The following is a 22,693-nucleotide window of genomic DNA, read 5'->3' as shown; positions in this document are numbered from 1 at the left end:
TGTCGAGTTTTTGTCACATTTTTGTCACTTTTTTGTTAAGTTTTTGTCACTTTTTTGTTGAGTTTTTGTCACATTTTTGTCACTTTTTTGTTGAGTTTTTGTCACTTTTTTGTTGAATTTTTGTCACATTTTTGTCAAATTTTTGTCACATTTTTGTCGAGTTTTTGTCAAATTTTTGTCACATTTTTGTCGAGTTTTTGTCAAATTTTTGTCAAATTTTTGTTGAATTTTTGTCACATTTTTGTTGAATTTTTGTCACGTTTTTGTCACATTTTTGTTGAATTTTTGTCACTTTTTTGTTGAATTTTTGTCACTTTTTTGTTGAATTTTTGTTGAATTTTTGTCACTTTTTTGTTGAATTTTTGTCACATTTTTGTTGAATTTTTGTCACTTTTTTGTTGAATTTTTGTCACATTTTTGTCGAGTTTTTGTCACATTTTTGTCACTTTTTTGTTGAGTTTTTGTCACTTTTTTGTTGAATTTTTGTCACATTTTTGTCACATTTTTGTTGAATTTTTGTCACTTTTCTGTCGAGTTTTTGTCACATTTTTATCACTTTTTTGTCACATCTTTGTTGAATTTTTAATTACTTTTTCTATCATTTTTTGTTGTGTTTGTTTGTCCGTGTTCTCCCCTCGTTATACGCAAACCTGCTGCATGGCCGACCATCACCTGAGCCCCGCCCCCCCCTCACATCACCGTCATGTCCCCCCCCCCCCCCGGTACGAGCGCGTCCTCCTCACGCTTAAGCCGCTTACACAGAAACTGTCAGAGTTAATGGCTCGGGCTGCAGCTGTGTGCGGACTCGCCAACTTGTCACCGAGAAAGCAGCGCGCCGCGGCTAAGAGGATTGAGCCGCGCTAATCCAAATCAAAAGACATACCACGTGAATTATTACATTCTGAGACAGATTATTTTAGGCCGGGATTAGGCTCCAGCGCCGGCCAAATCTTCTCATGTCTTTCCTGATGAGAAACGTTACTCCGTTTGAGGTCAGCGCCTGAAGTGAGACGATGTTCGCGAGCGCCGGGGAGGAGAGCCCCGGTGCACTTTGGGAAATTCACCTCTTTTGTCTCACGCTTGTGCGGCAGTCGGTGTTTGTGTTTGAGTGTGCGAGCAGATTAGTCCAAGGCTACAGTCCAGTGTGGAAAACGTACACAAAACATTGATATTTGGCTGTATGAGTGGTCAGCATGTTTATGTGTTCACTTCCTGCTTGGACACTGACAGGAAGTGACATAGAAGAAGGTACACCCAAGATGGCCACCCCTCGCTCTGACGCCACCTGTGCGACGGTGCCGGTATGGCCCGTATTCTCGTGAGACCGAGGCGGCTGGAGCGCCTTGGGCAGGCGAGCGAAGTTGCTTTTCTCCGCCTCGCTCGGCTGGCTGAACTACAAAGGCCAAAGGGATTGTGGGAAATGAAGTGCCGTGAACACGTTCGCTGACAGATGATTGGATGAGTTGTGTTTTGATCAGAAACGTGTTGCCCTGACGCTCCGCAGCCCCTGCATCCTTTTTTCTCATCACCAAGATCTACTTAACCTCTTAACTCCCGCCGGAACCGAGCGGATCTTTTTCCTCACGTCATCAGATTTTTTTTCCATCATTTTTTTGTTGGGCATTCAACTCATTTTTGTAACTTTTTTGTCATTTTTTTTATCACATTTTTGTAATTTTTTTTGTCATATTTTGTCACATTTTTGTCATTTTTTGTCATTTTTTTGTCAATTTTTTGTCAATTTTTTGTCAATTTCTTGTGACATTTTTGCCACTTTTTCATACATTTTTCGTCACTTTTTTGTCAGTGTTTTCTCACTTTTTTTGTCACATTTCCATCATTGTTTTCGTCTCAGTTTTGTTGCTTTTTTCCACAGCTTTTTTCCAGAAGCTTTTGGACTGGGGTAAAGCCAAACTGGAGAAAATGTGCTCGGTTCAGGTGGGAGTTAAGGGGTTAAATCTGCAGAAATGCTTCATATTTGACAGAAAGTGCCCGTGTGTTCAACATATGGCCTACATTTAAATAAGCATAAGTTTATTATTCTAATCCTAAACTGTAAGAGGAGAGTCTGTTATTGTAGCTGTAGTGATGGGTCTGGGTCTCTGGTCCGAAGTGCCGTTGGTCTGACCATAAACAGTGAGATGTGCTCAGGGTTTACCACGCACCTGCTCCAAGTCCGCTGAAGAGCTATTCCACATGGCATTTATTTCAATTTCAAAGTTTAGAAATAAATAATATGAACTTATTTAACGTTAAAATAATCCATATATTTGTATGATAATTGTGCCCAGTCACAGGAATCAGGGACACAAGTCGGTTTTGGGCATTTTGTGCTTTTCACAGATTGTTAAAGTGTCGTCTCCAAACTTTCCAACAATGTTTAACACATGGATCTGATCGTATTTGGAGACGTAGCAGCGATTTCAGTTTAACAACTCTTAAAAGTCCAAAGGGCAGTGACAATAGAGCTCATTTACATCTCATTTACATAAGCCACGCCCACTCCCCCCGTAAAGCACAGGGGGGGAGAAAAGGTAAAAAGCAAGGAAAATGTGCAGGTAATATATAAATAAATATCTCTTGCGTAAATCCATTTCCCACAGAGCCTCGGTCACGCAAAATGACCAAAGATGTTGTTAGCATTTGGCCTCTCCCAGTGTATTCCTATGGCTCCAAACGGGGGTGAAGTTAGAAGCGACCGAGCTCTTCCACGGACACAAAGACCTGACAGGTACGAATCAACGTCACGTGAACCTTTTATTATGGAGTAAATGATGCTACAGTGGAACCACACAAAAAATCCAACACATTTGATGTGATTCATTCCACTCTTGGGACAGCATCACTTTACGCCACGTTCCAAATTATTCTGCAAATTGCATTTCAGTGTAAAAAAGGTCAAAATATAAAAGTTTTTCAATGAAACTCATGGATGTGGACTGATGTGTCTCAGGCTCGTTGAATCACTGACATGAATCTCAGAGACCTGGGATGATTAGTTGTCAGGTTAAGCCCAGATTCAGACACACGGTTTCTGCCAGACAAACACATCAGATTAAGAGAACAGCTGCTACATAAACGGGTATTTGAAGCTGCTGGTGCCTCTGGAGTCTCCCGAAAAAAAGTTCTTTTCATTTGAATTTTTAAGCTGCTGACAGGGAGTGACATAGATAGAGGTAAAAGCTCCACAGCAGTTTGACTCATACATTCCCCATTGATTTAACATGGTCGGCACGGCGACAGCTGTGTGTACCTTCTATGTCACTTCCTGTTAGTGTCCAATAAAGAAGTGAAAACGTAGACATCACAAAAATGGTGGTACAATCTTTAGCAAAATCTTAAATATAATTGTGTTAACTATTTTTTTTAGCAAAAATTGTATCTAATATACACTTTGATAATCTAATTGTTTTACTGAGCTTTTTGTAAGTAGCCCATTAACCTGTTAAACCCCGCCTTTGCCGAGCACATTTTCTCCAGTTAAGCTTTACCCAAATCTAAAACCTTCTTGACTGGAGCTGAGCAGCCTATAGGTCAGTTTAACACCTCATTTGTAAGAAAGTAATTAAAGTTTATTTCTTAAGTGCTTTTCACAGATAAAAATCACACTTTTTTGTCAGTTTTTGCTGCATTTTTTGTATCTTTTTTGTTGCATTTTCATAATTTTTGCATAACTTTTTATCACTTTTTTGTCACTTTTTGTCTCTTTCGTTTTTTGTTGCATTTTCTTCACATTTTTGTCTTGTTTTTGTTGCTGTTTTGACAACGCTTTTTCCAAAAACCTTTCAGATTTGGGTAAAGCCAAACTGAAGAAAATGTGGTCGGTACAGGTCGGGTAACATAATAAAGCCATATATTTAAACCAAACTCGATCCATCATTTAGATTTCGTTGCTGAAAACATCGGCCATTTCTTTTATATGAAAACATTTCCATATTTCCATCACGTTAAACTCTTTTCTCTCCCGCTCACCTGCAGCGTCTCGCCTGAACAGGAAGTTGCGCCGGCGTCTGCGGCTCAGAGCACATTGTTGTCATACTTGTGCTGCAGAGATTAGCCTGAGAGGATTACGGCGTGAACAGCCCGTTCACTCCCGCGCTCTGTCCTCAATCTGCACAGTCTGTGTTTACATCGCGGGACGTATACGGATCATTGTTTCAGATAATCCACGCCGCCGGCCGGATCAAGCCAGCATCGGGATCGGGATCGGTCGCAAACAACGGTGCCCAGGATGAACCGTTTAATAAAAGAAGATGAAAATCCAAGATGGCCACCAGTTTTCAAGATGGCCGCCTCCTCAAATGTAAAAGAAAAAGGCATTTTGAAGTATAACTTGAGTGAGCAGAAAGTAAACTATAGGCATTTATATCATACATTGCTTCACTATGGAGTACTCATTTATGTGAGAAATATAAGTATTTTCTGGGGATATTTTACCAACCAGGAAGACGAGACGCTTGGATTCAGTTAACTCCGCCCCCTCTCTCCGCTCATGCAACTTTAGCAGTAGTAGAAATATAAATATCGCAGCAAAAAGTGAAGCTATGTCACAATACAGTTATAAAGAGTTGATATATGAAACATAGCTTCATAAACGGCTAACACATGTGCTAACACCACGCCCCCTCAGACTAACACACGCCCCCTCAGACTAACACACACCCCCTCAGAGTAACACCACGCCCCCTCAGGCTAACACCACGCCCCTCAGACTAACACCACGCCCCTCAGACTAACACCACGCCCCCTCAGGCTAACACCACGCCCCTCAGACTAACACCACGCCCCCTCGGACTAACACCACGCCCCCTCAGACTAACAGCACGCCCCCTCAGGCTAACAGCACGCCCCCTCAGGCTAACACACGACCCCTCAGACGAACACCACGCCCCCTCAGACTAACACCACACCCCCTCAGACTAACACCACGCCCCCTCAGACTGACACACGCCCCCTCAGACTAACACCACGCCCCCTCAGACTGACACGACGCCCCCTCAGACTGACACCACGCCCCCTCAGACTAACACACGCCCCCTCAGGCTGACACACGCCCCCTCAGGCTAACACACGCCCCCTCAGACGAACACCACGCCCCCTCAGACTAACAGCACGCCCCCTCAGGCTAACACACGACCCCTCAGACGAACACCACGCCCCCTCAGACTAACACCACGCCCCCTCAGACTAACACCACGCCCCCTCAGACTGACACACGCCCCCTCAGACTAACACCACGCCCCCTCAGACTGACACGACGCCCCCTCAGACTGACACCACGCCCCCTCAGACTAACACACGCCCCCTCAGGCTGACACACGCCCCCTCAGGCTAACACACGCCCCCTCAGGCTGACACACGCCCCCTCAGACTAACACCACGCCCCCTCAGGCTGACACACGCCCCCTCAGGCTAACACACGCCCCCTCAGGCTAACACCACGCCCCCTCAGACTAACACCACGCCCCCTCAGGCTGACACACGCCCCCTCAGGCTAACACACGCCCCCTCAGGCTAACACCACGCCCCCTCAGACTAACACCACGCCCCCTCAGACTAACACCACGCCCCCTCAGACTAACACCACGCCCCCTCAGGCTAACACCACGCCCCCTCAGACTGACACACGCCCCCTCAAACTAACACCACGCCCCCTCAGACTAACACCACGCCCCCTCAGACTGACACCACGCCCCCTCAGACTAACACCACGCCCCCTCAGACTAACACCACGCCCCCTCAGACTGACACCACGCCCCCTCAGACTAACACCACGCCCCCTCAGACTGACACACGCCCCCTCAAACTAACACCACGCCCCCTCAGACTAACACCACGCCCCCTCAGACTGACACCACGCCCCCTCAGACTAACACCACGCCCCCTCAGACTGACACCACGCCCCCTCAGACTAACACCACGCCCCCTCAGACTGACACCACGCCCCCTCAGACTAACACCACGCCCCCTCAGACTAACACCACGCCCCCTCAGACTAACACCACGCCCCCTCAGACTAACACCACGCCCTTCAGACTAACACCACGCCCCCTCAGACTGACACCACACCCCCTCAGACTAACACCACGCCCCCTCAGACTAACACCACGCCCCCTCAGACTGACACCACGCCCCCTCAGACTGACACCACGCCCCCTCAGACCAACACCACGCCCCCTCAGACCAACACCACGCCCCCTCAGACCAACACCACGCCCCCTCAGACCAACACCACGCCCCCTCAGACCAACACCACGCCCCCTCAGACCAACACCACGCCCCCTCAGACTAACACCACGCCCCCTCAGGCTAACACCACGCCCCCTAAGACTGACACCACGCCCCCTCAGATTGACACACGCCCCCTCAGACTAACACCACGCCCCCTCAGACTAACACACGCCCCCTCAGAGTAACACCACGCCCCCTCAGGCTAACACCACGCCCCCTCAGAGTAACACACGCCCCCTCAGAGTAACACCACGCCCCCTCAGACTGACACACGCCCCCTCAGACTAACACACGCCCCCTCAGACTGACACCACGCCTCCTCAGACTAACACCATGCCCCCTCAGACTAACACCACGCCCCCTCAGACTGACACCACGCCCCCTCAGACTGACACCACGCCCCCTCAGACTAACACACGCCCTCTCAGGCTAACACACGCCCCCTCAGACTAAGACCACACCCCCTGGGACTAACACCACACCCCTCAGACTAACACCACGCCCCTCAGACTAACACCACGCCCCCTCAGACTAACACCACACCCCCTCAGGCTAACACCACGCCCCCTCAGGCTAACACCACGCCCCCTCAGACTAACACCACGCCCCCTCAGACTAACACCACGCCCCCTCAGACTAACACCACGCCCCCTCAGACAAAAAAAAGAAAAGAAACAATAATATATATAAAATGTCCAAATGTGACTTTTCACAAGTTTTTGCCAAAACAACACAGAAGGTGGATTAGAGGGTCTAGTTTTGTAATAAAAAATAAAAAAACTCAATGAGTTAATGAGTAAAATACCATCACATGCTACGACACCTGCAGTGGCGCTTATGGCCTCTAGGGGCATGAGGGACTTAGTACTGCTCATTGCAATTAATTACTGTTTTGCGAGTTAAAGCTTTAACTGTGACAGCCCTACTGGAAGCTAATGTATGGGAACTGAGATCCAATTGAAAGCTGTGAATTGAAATGTCAAACTAAAGTCCAACATCGAAATAAACCAAATGTAAAAGGAAGGTGCCGCCTCGTCCTTCGGGTTCGCACTCAGACGTCGAGATGCCAGTTTCTCAGCCTCATCAAGTGTCTTTCACACACAGATAATGTCCCAGCTGAGAGGGATCACCGTACGATACGTCCACTCCAAACATGCCAACAAAAACATGCTTGAAACCTCCGGCGTGTCTTAAGCCTCCGCTGTTGCTGTCGTGGCGTGGCTTAGCGGCGGTCGCTGGCGGTCGCTGGCGGGCGCGGCGTCCTGCCGGAGCTCGCGGGTCAGGGATGAGCAGTGGGACAATATTGACTCTCTCATCTCCCCCGGGCTCCCGTGTGCGGGGCCTCTGTGCGCCGCCTGATCCGTGTGGGCAGGAGCAGATGGCGTCCTGTGAAGCGAGCGCTAGCATGGCAGCCTGGCGCGGCGGAGCGAGAGCGCCGCTTACTTTACTGTTGGCCCGGGGATTAGCGCGGCTCGGGCGTGTGATAGGGACAGATCTGAGCTGCGTGGGGGCTTGGCTTTCACCGCCGCGGCATAAACCGAACTAATGCCCCCGAGTTTCCCTGGAAAGGCCCCGATCCTGACGAGGCTTTAGCGAGAGGAGAGGCCAGAGACGAGGAGACAAAGAGCCGCTTCAAAAAGGCTGCAGTTATTTATGGAACGCAAAGAGCCGATCGATACCACAGTAGCAATGTATCGGCTACTTTTTAACTCCTTCACTCCCACCTGAACCGAGCACATTTTCTCCAGTTTGGCTTTACCCCAATCCAAAAGCTTCTGGGAAAAAAGGTGTGAAAATAGCGACAGAACTGAGATGAAAACAATGATGAAAATGTGACAAAAAAGTGAGAAAACTTAGACAAAAAAGTGACAAAAAAATGACAAAAAATGTGACAAAAAATGATTTTAAAAAATGACAAAAAAGCTACCAAAATGAGTTGAATACCCCCCCAAAAAAGATGGAAAAAAATCTGATGACGTGAGGAAAACGATCCATTTAGATGAGTTTTGTAGATCTTAGCTTTCAAATGAGGCGTTACACTGGCCTACAGGATTTGGGTAAAGCTGACCTGGAGAAGATGCTCTCGGTTCAGGCGGGAGTTAAGGGGTTAAGTATCGATACTGGGTAAAAAGCATCGACACTAATTTGCAGATGTGAAAAGAAAGAACATTACATCACAAAAGGACGATTCACTTCAGTCTGTGCTGGCTCTCAGTCGTACAGGAGTTGTCCATCTTCAATGAATGTTCTTGAGTCGTCGTAGATTTTTATGTATTTTAACCTCTTAACTCCCGCCTGAACCGAGAGCATTTTTTCTAGTTCAGCTTTCCTCACGTCATCAGATTATTTTCCCATCATTTTTTGGGGGGGTTTACAACTAATTTTTGTAACTTTTTTGTCAAATAGTAAATTTTTTGTCACATGTTCATCATTTTTTCTTCATTTTTTTGTCATTTTTTGGTCGGTTTTTCTAAATTTTTTCATCAATTTTTCATCAATTTTTTGTAAATTTTTAGTCATTTTTTGTCACTTTCTGTCATTTTTTTGTCCTTTTTCATCATTTTTTTGTCAAAATTTTGTCCATTTTTTGTCAGTTTTTTGTCTAAGTTTTCTCACTTTTTTGTCACATCTTCATCATTGTTTTCGTCTCAGTTCTGTCGCTATTTTCTCACCTTTTTTCCAGAAGCTTTTGGATTGGGGTAAAGCCAAACTGGAGAAAATGTTCTCGATTCAGGTGGGAGTTAAGGGGTTAAAAGTTTTTGCCATAAATTGCACAAGAAATGGGTGTTAAATTGACAGCAGTAAACTGTAAACAAATGAGACAGTGCTTAACTGTAAATTGAGTAACAAGGATCCTGTATTTTTTACAGTAAAAAAAAATGGCAACCGCAGCTGCCAGTTTTTTATCGTAAAATGTACAGATTTTTTTTTACAGTGTGTACTCTAGTTGAAGTGTTGAACGTTTCGCCTCTTCATCCAAAAGGCTTCGTCAGCGACACTAAAGATCAGCTCAGCTCGCAGACTAGACAAAGACCATGAGGAGGGGTTTCGCTAAGTCCCTCCCCTTCATTAACAGCTACTCTCACCTGTAGGTAAACGTCTTAGTAGTTTAACAGTCGTTGTAGTTTTAAGTCCTAACAACCAAACTCACACCTGAGTTTCAGTCTGAACGGTGCTGCCTGTAGTAGGTGCCTTCTGCATGACGTCACGCCAACTCAGTTCCTCCATCTGGACGGGACACACGCTAATGACCTCCAGATAAACTCACCAACGTTTCATTTAAAATCTACATTTCAAAACCGCTGAAATGCCTGAAACTTGTTGCACAGTTGGATGCAAATCAGAATTTCTCATGTCTTTCCTCTTTTAATGGGGTCCCGTTGTACTTTTCAATCGGATATCTCATCAAATTATTGAAAACTGCTGTAGCATAGAAGGATTTACTGTCAGTGTGAGATTTACTGTTCGTTCATCTGTGAAAGAGCGATCTATAACCTGGCTAACACCGGACTGCTGTGTGCGCTCCAGTCATTTCAAACTGCACTCGTGATTTTAGTCTGGGTTAGCCAGGCTAAGCTATCTGTACAACAAGCTGGGTGTCAATGTGTTTTACAGCATTATTAGCCGCTGGTTTAGCGAAGTGTCAAGTAACTTACCTTACTCATGACAATGAGAATATCCTTTCTTCTTCAGATGTATTCGATGCCCATCCTGACTCAAAACATCTGTTTGCAGAAAGGCTTTTATGCTTTTAATGATTTTCCTGTGTTTGAAGACGGAAAGTCTATCAAGAAACTATGTTCTATGTAAATATGGGCAAACTCGAGTGAAGGGATGTTGTTCAGTAAATAACTGGGCTGAAGCGTGTCTGGGTCTGTAATATCCAACCATGACAGTTTGTTTGCAGATCCAAGTGCTGCATTTCCTTGTAAGTGAGTTGTAACAGATGTAGGTGAAAAAACACTGCATAGTTGTGTGGAATCGCAATTGTTTTCTGTTGCATTGGCCATTTTTGTTTTCCTTCAAAATGTCGCGCGCTTGCATTTCTAGTCACGTGACTTAGACCGGGAGCCAGACCCTCTCCTCAGGCACATTTTTGCTACCTTTTCCAAACTAGTATCTTTCAATAGAGTATGTCTTGGGTCATTACCAGTGGGGACCCCCCATTGCAACTCGGCCCAGTTCGGCTGTGGGACCCCAAAAACCACTTTAACGGGACAGGCTTCAGACGGAACTTTGTGATTCTATCCAAAGTAGTGCTGAGGTCACATACAGAGTCACAGATTAATGACATTTAGAACAAAGAAAGCTGACATGATGAGGAACAAAGGAATATGACAGTTTTGGGCTTTAGCTTTTTCTTTTTCCATATATTAAACAATATATCTACAAAAATGCTAAATAAATGTCATATAGATAAGAAAAGCGCTTCACAAATGAGTGCATTATTGTCTTTTTTGTTTATTTTTACCTTTTCAAATGTAAATAGAAAACTGCCCCAACTCAATAGCTTCACATTAAGCCCAAGATGAGCTCAGTACCTCTAAATGAACCCTCTCAAATGAAATCTAAGTCCGCTCTTTAGATGGAGTCAGGACCTCTCCATCCTCAAAGGTGTGGTTGGTGCTTTGAGGTGAAGGTCTGTATCTGGACTGCGAGCTGAACTGATCTTTAGTTTCTCTGACGAAGCCTTTTGGATGAAGAGGTGAAACATTCAACACTTCAACAGCAGAGTACAGACGACGACTCAAGAGCCTTCACTGGGTGTGTTTACATGCGCTGGAGTAACCTGGTTATTTGCCATATCCTGGTTCTGACAGTGGATATGATGTTTACATGAGACACTACATCCTGGATATTTAGGCTCCAGAGGGGGCGGAGCTAATGACAAGTCTGGTACGGAGCTAATTATATGGTTAGTCTGGTGTTATAAGTGATTTGCCTCAGGTGCTCTGTGGAGCGGCTCACACTGTTTTTAATGCAGGCTAGCTGATACCATAGACATGCACTAGCCTAGCACTAGCCTAGCGCCACGAAACTCTTCAAATATAAGAACTGCATGAACTACAAAAAAATATCTCCATGTACCAGCAACACTCTGGATAACTAGGAAATGAGGCCCTATGACAAAAATCCTGAAACATCCCTTTAAGGGCCGAGATCGCCATGTTTTGATCAGAATTTCCACTTAGCAGAGCCAGGATACGTCAAAGCTCTGACACAGTAAGAGCGCTCACGACCCCCCCCCCCCCCCCTCTGGTTTCCTGACACGATTGACCTCATCACATCTGACCCCTGCCCCCCCCTCCTGCCCGGCCTGACGCAGACTGACGGCCGTGTTCCGGGCCCCTGACAGGCCCCTCTGTCTTCTCGCTGACCCCCGGTGACCCGTCTTCCTCCCGATTAAAAAGTCTGTTTATTTGCACATTCCTTCGCCCTCTCCGGAGAAACCACCTCCGATTGTCACGGCTCTGGAGAACGCCGCCATGTTCTGATGTATGGGTGTTTTAGTGCAGGTCATGGGGGGAGTGAGCACCTGCCAACACACACACACAGATCAGATACTAGACTGAGGCATCGCTGGCTCATGTGGTTCTAAAGGGACTAAGACTGGGCAGTGCCAGAAAAAGAGGATAAACAAGGAGATAAAAGCACGTGTGAGAAGTTACACAAAACCGATTAAAACTACAATTTGTTTGTTTCATTAATATTAAAGAGCACTGCAAACCAACAATACCTTATCCACTGATTCACAGAAGCACAGACTGTCACACACTATCATGGCGACATGTAAACAAGCAGCACCTCCCTATCTCTTGGTACAGCTGGGTTTTTTCCTGCAAACTGCATGTGTGGTTTCTGTTCCATATTGTTTTACACAATACTTTTTTTCGTCTTTACTGTGTTTTTGTGAGGATCAGCTGATTTTTTTTTTACTTTGAGAGTCCATAATGGTCCTGAAGAAGCAGCTTTTTTAAAAGTAAACAAACAGCAGCTTCTGAGCTTAAGACATTTGAGACCGAATGTCCACACTAGTCCCTGACCCCTCATTCACTACATAGGCCCGCACTATATAGTCACTATATAGTCACTATATAGTCACTATATAGTCACTAATTCTGTTGGTGATTCGGACACAAGACACTACTTTCTCCGAGCTTGCGTGACGTCACGCGCGCTGCGGCTGTAGATATGTTTTTTAATATTTTTTAATCTAAAATTTATTAATTATTATTTAATGTTACAAACGTTTATTTTATGAAACAGAACGACTGTTTTGGCACTTTTACAGGTGTTACTACCATCAGAAAAAAAGGGGAAAAAAAAAATATCACCCCAGCGTGAGCTCAGAGACGCCGAAAGTCGGTCACAGCCCGGTGTCTGAAGCGCCAGCAGATTGAGTGACTACATCTGATAAAAGTCGCTAAACTCCGGGAATAAAGTATTTCTGTGATAAAGACCAAACTCTGAGACAGTGGAATATTTATGGATAAATACGAGTCAGATACTTTATATTTCACATGGATTTTACATGAATGGCTTGGATTATTCGAGAGGAAGCTACTGGTCATTTAGCTCGAGCTAAAGGTTAGCAGCTAAGACCTGTCTCTGTCAGGCTCTTCTCCAACTCTCGCAATGCATTGTGGTCTATATTGACCTGTTTAGTAACCATCGATGCTCACTACTTTTCGAGATGCATTGTGGGAAATTTCGAGTGCACTACTTTTTTCTCTCTGGACATTCGGAGACCCCTAAAAAATGGCGTGACCACTATATATTCACTATATAGTCACTGTATAGTCACTATATAGGGAATAGTGTGGACATTCGGATACAGCCAGTGTTGGGGAGTAACGGAATACATGTACCGCCGTGACGTATTTAGAATACAAATGCTGAGTAACTGTATCCCCCCCATTTAAACCTGTATATTCTAAAACTATATATTTATTGTATTTAGTTAAAGTGCATCAACATGAACAAAATTGCAAAGGCAAACTCTTTCTCTAACTGAAAAGTCACTGTGCAACAAAGATTGTTAAACATCCAAACTATTTATTCCCTTTGGATTGAGCAATAAAACAAATATCATTTGTGCAGCAGGACCTTCTTCCTCTGAGCAGAGCTAAGAATCGATTTGACCCAGCAACTAGTTTCAAACATGAGAAAAACATAGGTTTGTGAATCCAGTCACTACCGAATAATGACCAATTTCATAATGTTTCCTTTTGGAGATCTCTTTCAAAATCTCCTTCCCGTCGAGTCGTTTTACACCTGCTTTGTCTGAGATGATAGATTATAGACCATGAACGCCACAGAAATACATTCAATAAATGACATTACAGGAACAGGACACCGTTTTTACATACAGAGATATGTTCTTAGACGAGTTCATGTGTACCTGTCTGGTCTTCACGCGTGTCCTCAGTCACGTTAGCACAGACGGCGTTAGCATTTAGCCTCTTCTCCTCTATAGCTCCAAACCAGGTGAAGACAGAAGCTACCGAGCTCTTCCACGTTTTCACTATTTATATATGGTTACGTGAAGTAGGGCTGCTCGATTATTGAAAAAATAATGATCACGATTATTTTTGTCATAATTGAAAATCACGATTATTCAAACGATTATTTGTTGCCTTTTAAAAAAAAGTCTATTTTATTTATATATTTAATAATAAAAAAAAACTATGCTGAATATTTTGTTTTCTGAACAGTCATAAAAGTACAAATTATTTCAAGTTTGCCTCGATTAAGGAGAGGTCTCTGTTTCACACTGCCGCCTGCTGGCCAGCCCTCACACCTGCACAAGCAAACTGAGCGGCGCGGCCTGATGACATCATCACACAGCGCTGTTTGTTTTTCTGTCAGGCAAAAGCTTGAGCCATAGCATGTGAAAAGCGAAGGGAAAATTATCCCAGCGCCTTGAAATAATGCAAGTCTGCTTTGCAAAAAAAAAAAGTAAAAAAAAAGTTTTTTCCGATTATGCTAATTTTGAAATCGTTTAGTCTAATAATCGACATTGTAATTGAATTTCGATGAATTGCAAAGCCCTAACGTGAAGTGTTACACTACAAAGTATAATTACACAAAATTAAACAATGTGGATTTTCTAAGCGGATAAAAGGGAACTATATTGTGAGGCGTAATAATACCAGGAGTAGTTCCGCATCCGCGCAGTCAAGTGAAGATATTACTGCGCGGATTTCGAGGAGAGGAGGAGAGGCTAAATGCTAACGCCGTCTGTGTTTACGTGACTGAGGACACGCGTGAAGACCAGACTGGTACACATGAACTCGTCTAAGGCAAGAACATATCTCAGGATGGAAAAACGGGGCCTGTCCCTTTAAGATTTGATCCCATCATCATTTATCGTGCGTGTATTTTAAAACGAGACCAAACCGGGGCTTCTACAAAAACATTTTATTGATTTATCGACAATAACTGTACAGTTATTTCTGCTAACAGCGTTTAGACTTTGGTGTGGTTTCGACGGGGCAGGCACTTTCTGCCACTGCTGCCTTTCGTGGGGTTATTCACAGAGCCGCCATTCCCCTCCGCGGCCTCCGGGGGGGGCGCACGCAGCCAGGAGGAGGGCAGGTCACCGGGTCGGACGCCAGCGCGGCGGCTTTCCAAGAACCGGGCGGGGCAAACAGGAATCGATGCGAGGGGTCAGTCCGGTGAGTTAGCTGCTAGCTGAGGTCAGGGGGGGGAGGGGTCAACATCAAAACGTCCGCCCCCCCCCGAAAGATCAACAAACAAGCGAGCACAGACAGATAAGGACATTTAGTACACGTTTAAAAGCTTTGTATATACCATTTAAATGTACATCCACTGGGTTCAGGCAGAGCGCGCTCCCCCGGCTCCGCCCCTTCATCAAGTAAAATCACGGCGACAAATGGCCATTAAAAAAAAAAAAAAAAAGTCACCAGCAAAAAGTCCCGACGACGACGAACCCTCCGAGTTTAAAAAGTCACTTAAAAATCAGTACATCCGTTTGAAAAAGCTTCCACCCGAGAGAAAGGACGAAATCAGCACGATACAGCCAGGACATGAAAATATATATAGACTTTATCATATATATATAAAACGTCTTTATTTAATCCAGTATGTACACTTTTCACACGGCGTCCCGGAAACGAGGCGGGTGAAGCACTGCTCCATCCGAGAGGGAAAGAAACAACAAACATAAAACAATCCAGAGGAAGGTCGTGGGTCTGCAGACGGGGTCAAGGGTCAGCAGAAACGCCAGGCCTCAGTAGTACAGTACGCCCAAGAGTCGTCCTCAGGTTCGCGTCCTAAGTAGAAGTGTCGTCCTCTGTGGAGGTTAAAAGCCTCCTCTGTGGGAAGTGGGAGGAGCATCCTTTGAAGAAGTCCATGAGATGCACCGATACCGATACTGGGGGGGTTTGCCGATATTAACCGATTCAAAGTCTTTTTTGTCATGATGTTTCAGATCAATTATATAGATATAACTGATAATAAACTAATGGGAAAAGGATCACATGACTTTTCTACACTTAATATCCTTAGACAGACTTTTAAAGCAGCACTAAGTAACTCGTGCCCCTAGTGGCCATGAGCGCCACTGCAGGATATTTTTTCTTCTTCACTTTGTTGTCATTTTTGTGGCCTTTTTATTGTTTTTTTCATCCCTGTTTTGTTGCATTTTCAACCTTGTTTTTGTCGCCATTTTGACGCTTTTTTTCAAGAAGCTTTTAGATTTGGATAAAGCCGAACTGGAGAAAATGTGCTCGGTTCACGCGGGGGTTAAGAGGTTAAATGCAACAAATCTGTGCATTCGTCATTTCTAAACATTTGGAAACATTCGATTAAGCTGAGGAATGGGGTGAAAGAACTGAGTAACTCATGCCCCTAGACGCCGTAAGTGCTACTGCAGGTGTCGCACATGTTACGTTTTTTTACCTATTAATCGTCCGTGAGAGTTAATGCTACACTGACAGGAAAGACAAAGGGACAGAAGGATATTGTTCATCCAGTTACACAATGGAGATCATTGTTTTCACTCAAACCTGGCTGTAAATACTGTTTAAGTGGTGCTAGCCCACAGTTAGCTTTGTCCGTTAGCCCGTTAGCTTCTTCTTCGTGATTCCATTAGTGTGTATTGGGAAAAACTGCAATTGTGGTTTTCTGTCCAGAGACACCAGGGGGCAATGAAAGACCCCCCAATCATCCCATTAACACTTGTATTACCCCCAAAGGGACTACGGGAAGGATTTATTAAGGTAAACAAGTTACTTAGAGCTGCTTTAAGTCACATTAATATTAACAACTCACATACACATTCTGCTCATTATAACTTGTGCATTAAAAATATCTTACTAGTTACTCTTTAACAGCATCGGCCGCTCCAGTCATGGTTATTTTATTTTAATAGGCGACTTTAGGTGTTTTCTATCACAGTTTCTGACCAAGCTTTGATTAGTAGCCGCTAGCATTAGCATCCTGCTGCCTTTAGCCGCGGCATTTTGAGTGATGATGAAAACTATATTTACGGGGGTTAAAACTCAGTGTTTGGATTCTCCTGGTTCTGCCGTTCAAAACAAGGTACAGCAGGATCATATTTGCTTAGATTTAGTCAGAGAGAGTTTTGTTTTTGAGCCTAAACTGGTATCGGTTCAGTATCATATATATTTGTAGCCGATACCCGATATCGTACATTTTCCAGTATCGGCTCCGATATCCGATGCCAGTACCGGATTGGTGCATCTCTAGTCCTCAGTAGGAAGTGTCCTCAGTAAACTCCGTCCTGAGCTTTACGTCCTTAGTAGAGGTGTCATAGAGGTGTCAGAAGAGTTGTAGAGTAGAAGCCTCCTCTGTAGGAAGTAGAATACATCCTCAGGTCAGAGCATCCTTAAAACAAGTCGAGAGAAACGTCCTTGGATGAGGTTGAATACGTCCAAAGTAAAAGTGTTCTTGGTAGAAACGTCGTCCTCAGTTTTGCGTCCTAAGTAGTGACACTTCTACTTAGGACAGGTCCTTTGTGGAAGTGCTGCGAGTAGGAGCCTCCTCTGTAGGAAGTAGAACACATCCTCAGGTCAGAGCATCCTTAAAACAAGTTGAAAGGATCCTCTACAGAAGCGCTGTTGGATGAGGTTGAATGCGTCCCTCAGTAGGATGTGTCCTCAGTAGACTCCGTCCTCCGCTTTACGTGTCATCCTTTGTGGAAGCTCCTCAGCAGAAGAGTCGTAAGTAGAAGCCTCTGTAGGAAGTAGAATGCGTCCTCAGGTCATAGAATCCTTAAAACAAGTCAAAAAGGTCCTCTACAGAAGCGCTGTTGGATGAGGTTGAATGCGTCCTCGGTAGAATGCGTCCTCAGTAGAATGCGTCCTCAGTAGAATGCATCCTCAGTAGAATGCATCCTCAGGTCATAGAATCCTTAAAACAAGTGAAAAAGGTCCTCTACAGACGCGCTGTTGGATGAGGTTGAATGCGTCCTCCGTAGAATGCGTCCTCCGTAGAATGCATCCTCAGGTCTTAGCATCCTTATAACAAGTGAAAAAGGTCCTCTACAGACGCGCTGTTGGATGAGGTTGAATGCGTCCTCAGTAGAGTGCGTCCTCAGTAGAATGCGTCCTCAGTAGAGTACGTCCTCAGTAGAGTACGTCCTCAGTAGAGTGCGTCCTCAGTAGAATGCATCCTCAGGTCTTAACATCCTTATAACAAGTGAAAAGGGTCCTCTACAGGCGCTGTTGGATGAGGTTGAATGCGTCCTCAGTAGAATACGTCCAAAGTCGAAGTGTCCTCGATAGAAACGTCTCCAGCGAAAGCGTCCTCTCCGCAGAAAGTGTCCTTAGAAGAACGCGTCCTCAGTAGATGACCTCGTACACCGTGGCTTTCTTGTCTCCCGAGCCCGTCACGATGTACTTGTCGTCGGCAGAGATGTCACAGCTCAGGACGGACGACGACTCCTTGGACTGTCGACACAAACAGAACACGGTGAGGTTTGGTTCGGACAAAACAGACGACAGTGAACACGATCGTCAACGACTATAATTAAGTATTTATGTCATGTAGGACAAACAGAACAATAATGAGTGAAGAGCTGCTACTTTACAATATCAGGTTTATCTCCAATGTCAATGTGTGTGGACAAATGGGGAATAAACTGGGAGAAATTGTGGTAAAAATAAGGAAAACATTTTGGAGGGAAAATAGGGAAACATTGGGAAAAACTGGGGGGAAATATTGAGCAAAAAATAGAGGGGAAAAATTGAGAGAATTATTGTGGTAAAAATAGTGGGGAAACGGAGGAAAAATTGGGGGGGGAAATGGGAAGAAATTGGGGAAGAAATTGAGAAAAATTGGGGAAAAATTGGGGAAAAAATTGAGAAAAAAACTGGGATAAATTGGGGGGGAAATTGAGGGAAAACATGTGGATAAATTGAGGGAAAAAATTAGAAAAAAATGTGGATAAATTAGGAATATTGGGAATAAATGGGGGAAAAATTGGGTATAAATTGGGGGGAAAAATGAGGAAAATTGGGAAAAAATAGAGAAAAAAATTGGGATAAATTGGGGGGAAAATTGAGAAAAAATTTGGAAGACAATTTGGAATAAATTGAGGGGAAAAAATAGAAAAAAATGGGGATAAATTAGGAAAAAAATTGAGAAAAATGGGGAATAAATTGGGAAAAAAATGGGGAAAAATTGGGGAACAAAATTGGGATTAAATTGGGGAAAATTGAGAATATTGGGAATAAATGGGGGGAAAATTGGGAATAAATTGGGGCAAAAATGTAGGAAAATTGCGAAAAAATTGGGGCAAAAATTGAGAAAAAAATGGGGATAAATTGGGGGGAAAATTGAGAAAAAATTTGGAAGACAATTTGGAATAAATTGAGGGAAAAAATTAGAAAAAAATGGGGATAAATTAGGGAAAAATTTGAGAAAAATGGGGAATAAATTGGGGAAAAATTGGGGAAAAAATTGGGATTAAATTGGGGAAAATTGAGAATATTGGGAATAAATGGGGGAAAAATTGGGAATAAATTGGGGAAAAAATTGAGGAAAATTGGGGGGGAAATTGAGAAACAATTGGGGAAAAATTTTGAAAAAATTGGGATAAATTAGGGAAAACATTGAGAAAAATTGGAAATAAATTGGGGGGAAAATGGGGAAAATATTAGTAAAAAAATACTTTACAATATCAGGTTTATCTCATATGTCAACAAATGTGTGGACAAATGGGGAATAAATTGGGGGAAATAAGGAAAACATTTTGGAGCGAAAATAGGGAAAAATTTAGAGAATTATTGTGGCAAAAATAGTGGGGAAACGGAGAAAAAATTGGGGGGGAATGGCAATAAATTGGGGAAAAAATTGAGAAAAATTAGGGATAAATTGGGGGAAAAATTGAGAAAAAATGGGAAAAAATTGGGGGAAAAATTAGAAAAAAATGGGGATAAATTAGGGAAAAAGAGAAAAATGGGGAATAAATTGGGGAAAAATTGGGAAAATATTGGGGAACAAAAATTGGGATTAAATTGGGGAAAATTTTGAATATTGGGAATAAATGGGGGAAAAATTGGGAATAAATTGAGGAAAATTGGGGGGGGAAATTGAGAAACAATTGGGGAAAAATTTAGAAAAATTTGGGATAAATTAGGGAAAACATTGAGAAAAATTGGAAATAAATTGGGGGGAAAAATTTGGAAAAATGAAAAAAAAAAATAGGGGCAACAATAACGAAAAAAAATTGTAATAATGGGCTAAAAATTGGGAAAATCGAGCTGAAACAAGTCACTTAATGTTGTCCCTGGACCGACAGCATGAAAGCTTGGTCTCTCTCTTTTTCCTTGTTGAAGTATCCAGCCCAAGTGTGTGCGAGGTTTTGAGTTTCTGGTTGTGCGACAGATCCGTCTGCTGACATGAAGCCTCTGACAGTCGTAGCGCGTGTGCCGCTCTGAGTGACAGGCGCCGGTTACCTGGAAGATGCTGGCGCCGTACGGAGTCCTCCAGGCGTTGAGCAGGTTGTCCTTCCCTGTGCTCACGAACCATTTCCCTGCAAACACAGACGTCTGTTTAACGCGCTGTGTGTTCCCCTATCAGTCAACAGCCACGGGAGCACCCAGCGGGAGCACCCAGCGGCCGAGGAGCACCCAGTGGGAGAGCTCTCCAGCGGTGAAACAGCCAAGGAGAAAGCAGTTGTTGTTCACATCATTATTTTAATCAGCCTTTGATGAATTATCCCACTGACTATTGGCTAATGATTTAATTAGTGACAGACGGCTCTCAGCGCAGCAGCCGCTCTGTGTGTGTGTGTGTGTGTGTGTGTGTGTGTGTGTGCGTGTGTGTGTGTGTGTGTGTGTGTGTGTGTGTGTGTGTGTGTGTGTGTGTGTGTGTGTGTGTGTGTGTGTAAGGCTCACAAATCAGCAAAAACAAACGGTAAACCCAACAACAGCAGAACAAAGGCAGCTGGAGAGGATTTCTGTCATAAATGCTAATAATATACTAATATGTTAGTATTGGCCTGGAAAAGCACACACGGATGTAACATGTGCTCTGCGTGTTGACGAGGGCGACCACCATTAGATTACATAACCCTAATCCTTGGCCCAGTTCGGCTTTACCCAAATCTTAAAGCTTCTCGACTTGGCCAGTGTAAAGCCTAAATTTGAAAGCTAAGACCTGCAAAACTGATCGGAACTTTTTTGTTGCCGCGTTTTTAATCACATTTTTGTCATGTTTGGATACATTACATTAAGCTGAGGAATGGGGTGATATTTGGATATTTAAAGCAGTACTAAGTAACTCGTGCCCCTAGAGGCCGTAAGCGTCACTGCAGGTGTTGTACATGTTGCGTTTTTTTTACTCTTTTTACTTTTATTAATTGTCTTGCAGAGTAAATCCTACACTGACAGAAAAGACAAAGGGACAGAGGGATATTGTTCATCCAGTTACACAATGGAGATCATTTTTTCACTCAAACTTGGCTGTAAATACTGTTTAAGTGACGCTAGCTTTGCCCATTAGCCTGTTAGCTCCTTCTTCGTGATTCCATCAGTGTGTATTGGGGCCTCCAGGTCGGAGCAGGAAAAGCTGCAATTGTGGTTTTCTGACCAGAAGCACCAGGGGGAGATTGAAGACCCCCCAATTATCCCTTTAACACTTGTATTACCCCCAGAGGGACTACGGGAAGGATTTATTAAGGTAAACAAGTTACTAAGTTCTACAAATTGGCAAAATAATGGTGTAAAACAGACAAAACAAAAACTGAACTTTTCAGCAAAGCAGCGGCTGAATGCGCTTCAGACTATACTTTTTGTATTTTTATGCACTGATGACATAAATGATGAAGAAATGTCGATTTAATGCCTATTTGAAACAACAGAACTGCTTTTCGGTGACATTTAAGGCCTTCATTTTGTCACATTTCCTTCAACGAGTCACTTGTGATTGTCTGAGTGGGACGTTCTTACCGCAGTAGGCGAACTTTAGCGACAGCACGCAGCTCTCGTGAAGGTGCAGCTGGTACTTGTCGGGCTTGGTGTGGTGTAGAACCTCCACGTTACTGCTCTCCATGCCCACGGCCAGCCACTCCCCTGTGGGACAGTAGCCCAGCGAGAAGATCTGAGGACGACACCAGCGCGTTACACATCGCTCTGGGTCAGCGGGGGAAACTGGTTCAGGTGGAAATGAAGTGCATTATCCCGGTTACCTGTGAGGTAAAGTCGTGCTGCTGCAGCTGCCTGCCCTCCCTCAGGTCCCAGGACCGGACGGTGTTGTCCAGGCCCCCGGTCCACAGTTTGGTCCCGTCGTGGGAGATGTCGATGCAGCTCGCCCCGTCCGTGTGTCCCTGGAACTGCCTGGAACAGCAGCAACACAGGGTTAGCACCGGCTCTACAGGAACCAACAAGGCCCTCGATCACGCGACCCACGCAACCCACGCGACCCACGCGACCCACGCCACTCACGCCACTCACGCCACTCACGCGACCCACAACTACGGAGATACTGACAAAAATAACATCTCAATATTTGTGTATTTATATATTTTGTCCCTGTTTGTTTATGATTTTACCCAGATTCTCCAAAATTTTACATTGTTTTTTATTTTTCCTATTTCTTCCCCAATGTTTTCCACATTTTTAGCCTATTTTTTTTCTGTACCCCCCATTTCCCCCCATAATTTTTAGTCTAATTTTTCCTAATTTTCCATTTTTCCATAACTTTTAGTCGACTTTCTCCTAATTTCCTCCAATTTCTTTCAGATTTTTTTTTCTTAATTTGCCCCATTGTTTCCTTCATTTTAGTCTAGTTTTTCTTAATTTTTCCAAAAATGTTTTCCTCATTTTCCCCAAATGTATTCCTATTTTTTTTCTCAACTTCCCCCCATTTTTCCCTAACTTTTTGTGTAGTTTCCCCCCTTTTTCCCCCCCACATTTTCTTGACATTGAACTCGATATTGAACATTTGCATAATCTTCCAAACAGCCATTTCA

At 44.0% G+C, this 22,693-nt stretch overlaps 1 protein-coding gene across 3 annotated transcripts in view; it reads right to left on the bottom strand.

Moving 5' to 3' along the window:
* Positions 1–17,951: 17,951 nt before the first annotated feature.
* The window catches only part of tle3b (TLE family member 3, transcriptional corepressor b), an 85,897-nt gene continuing 81,155 nt past the window's right edge, over positions 17,952–22,693 (bottom strand). For all 3 annotated transcript variants that reach the window (XM_079555105.1, XM_079555107.1, XM_079555106.1), the window contains 4 exons: positions 21,911–22,058; positions 21,672–21,822; positions 20,178–20,254; positions 17,952–18,167 (listed from right to left, as the gene is read on the bottom strand). In XM_079555105.1, coding sequence (XP_079411231.1) covers positions 18,060–18,167; positions 20,178–20,254; positions 21,672–21,822; positions 21,911–22,058 — 484 coding nt within the window. In that variant the 3' untranslated portion in view covers positions 17,952–18,059. The remainder of the gene's footprint in view (positions 18,168–20,177; positions 20,255–21,671; positions 21,823–21,910; positions 22,059–22,693) is intronic.

The sequence above is a fragment of the Gobius niger genome (assembly GCF_951799975.1).
Source record: "Gobius niger genome assembly, chromosome: 4".
NCBI lineage: Eukaryota > Metazoa > Chordata > Actinopteri > Gobiiformes > Gobiidae > Gobius > Gobius niger.
This window is presented reverse-complemented; position numbering and strand designations above follow the sequence as displayed.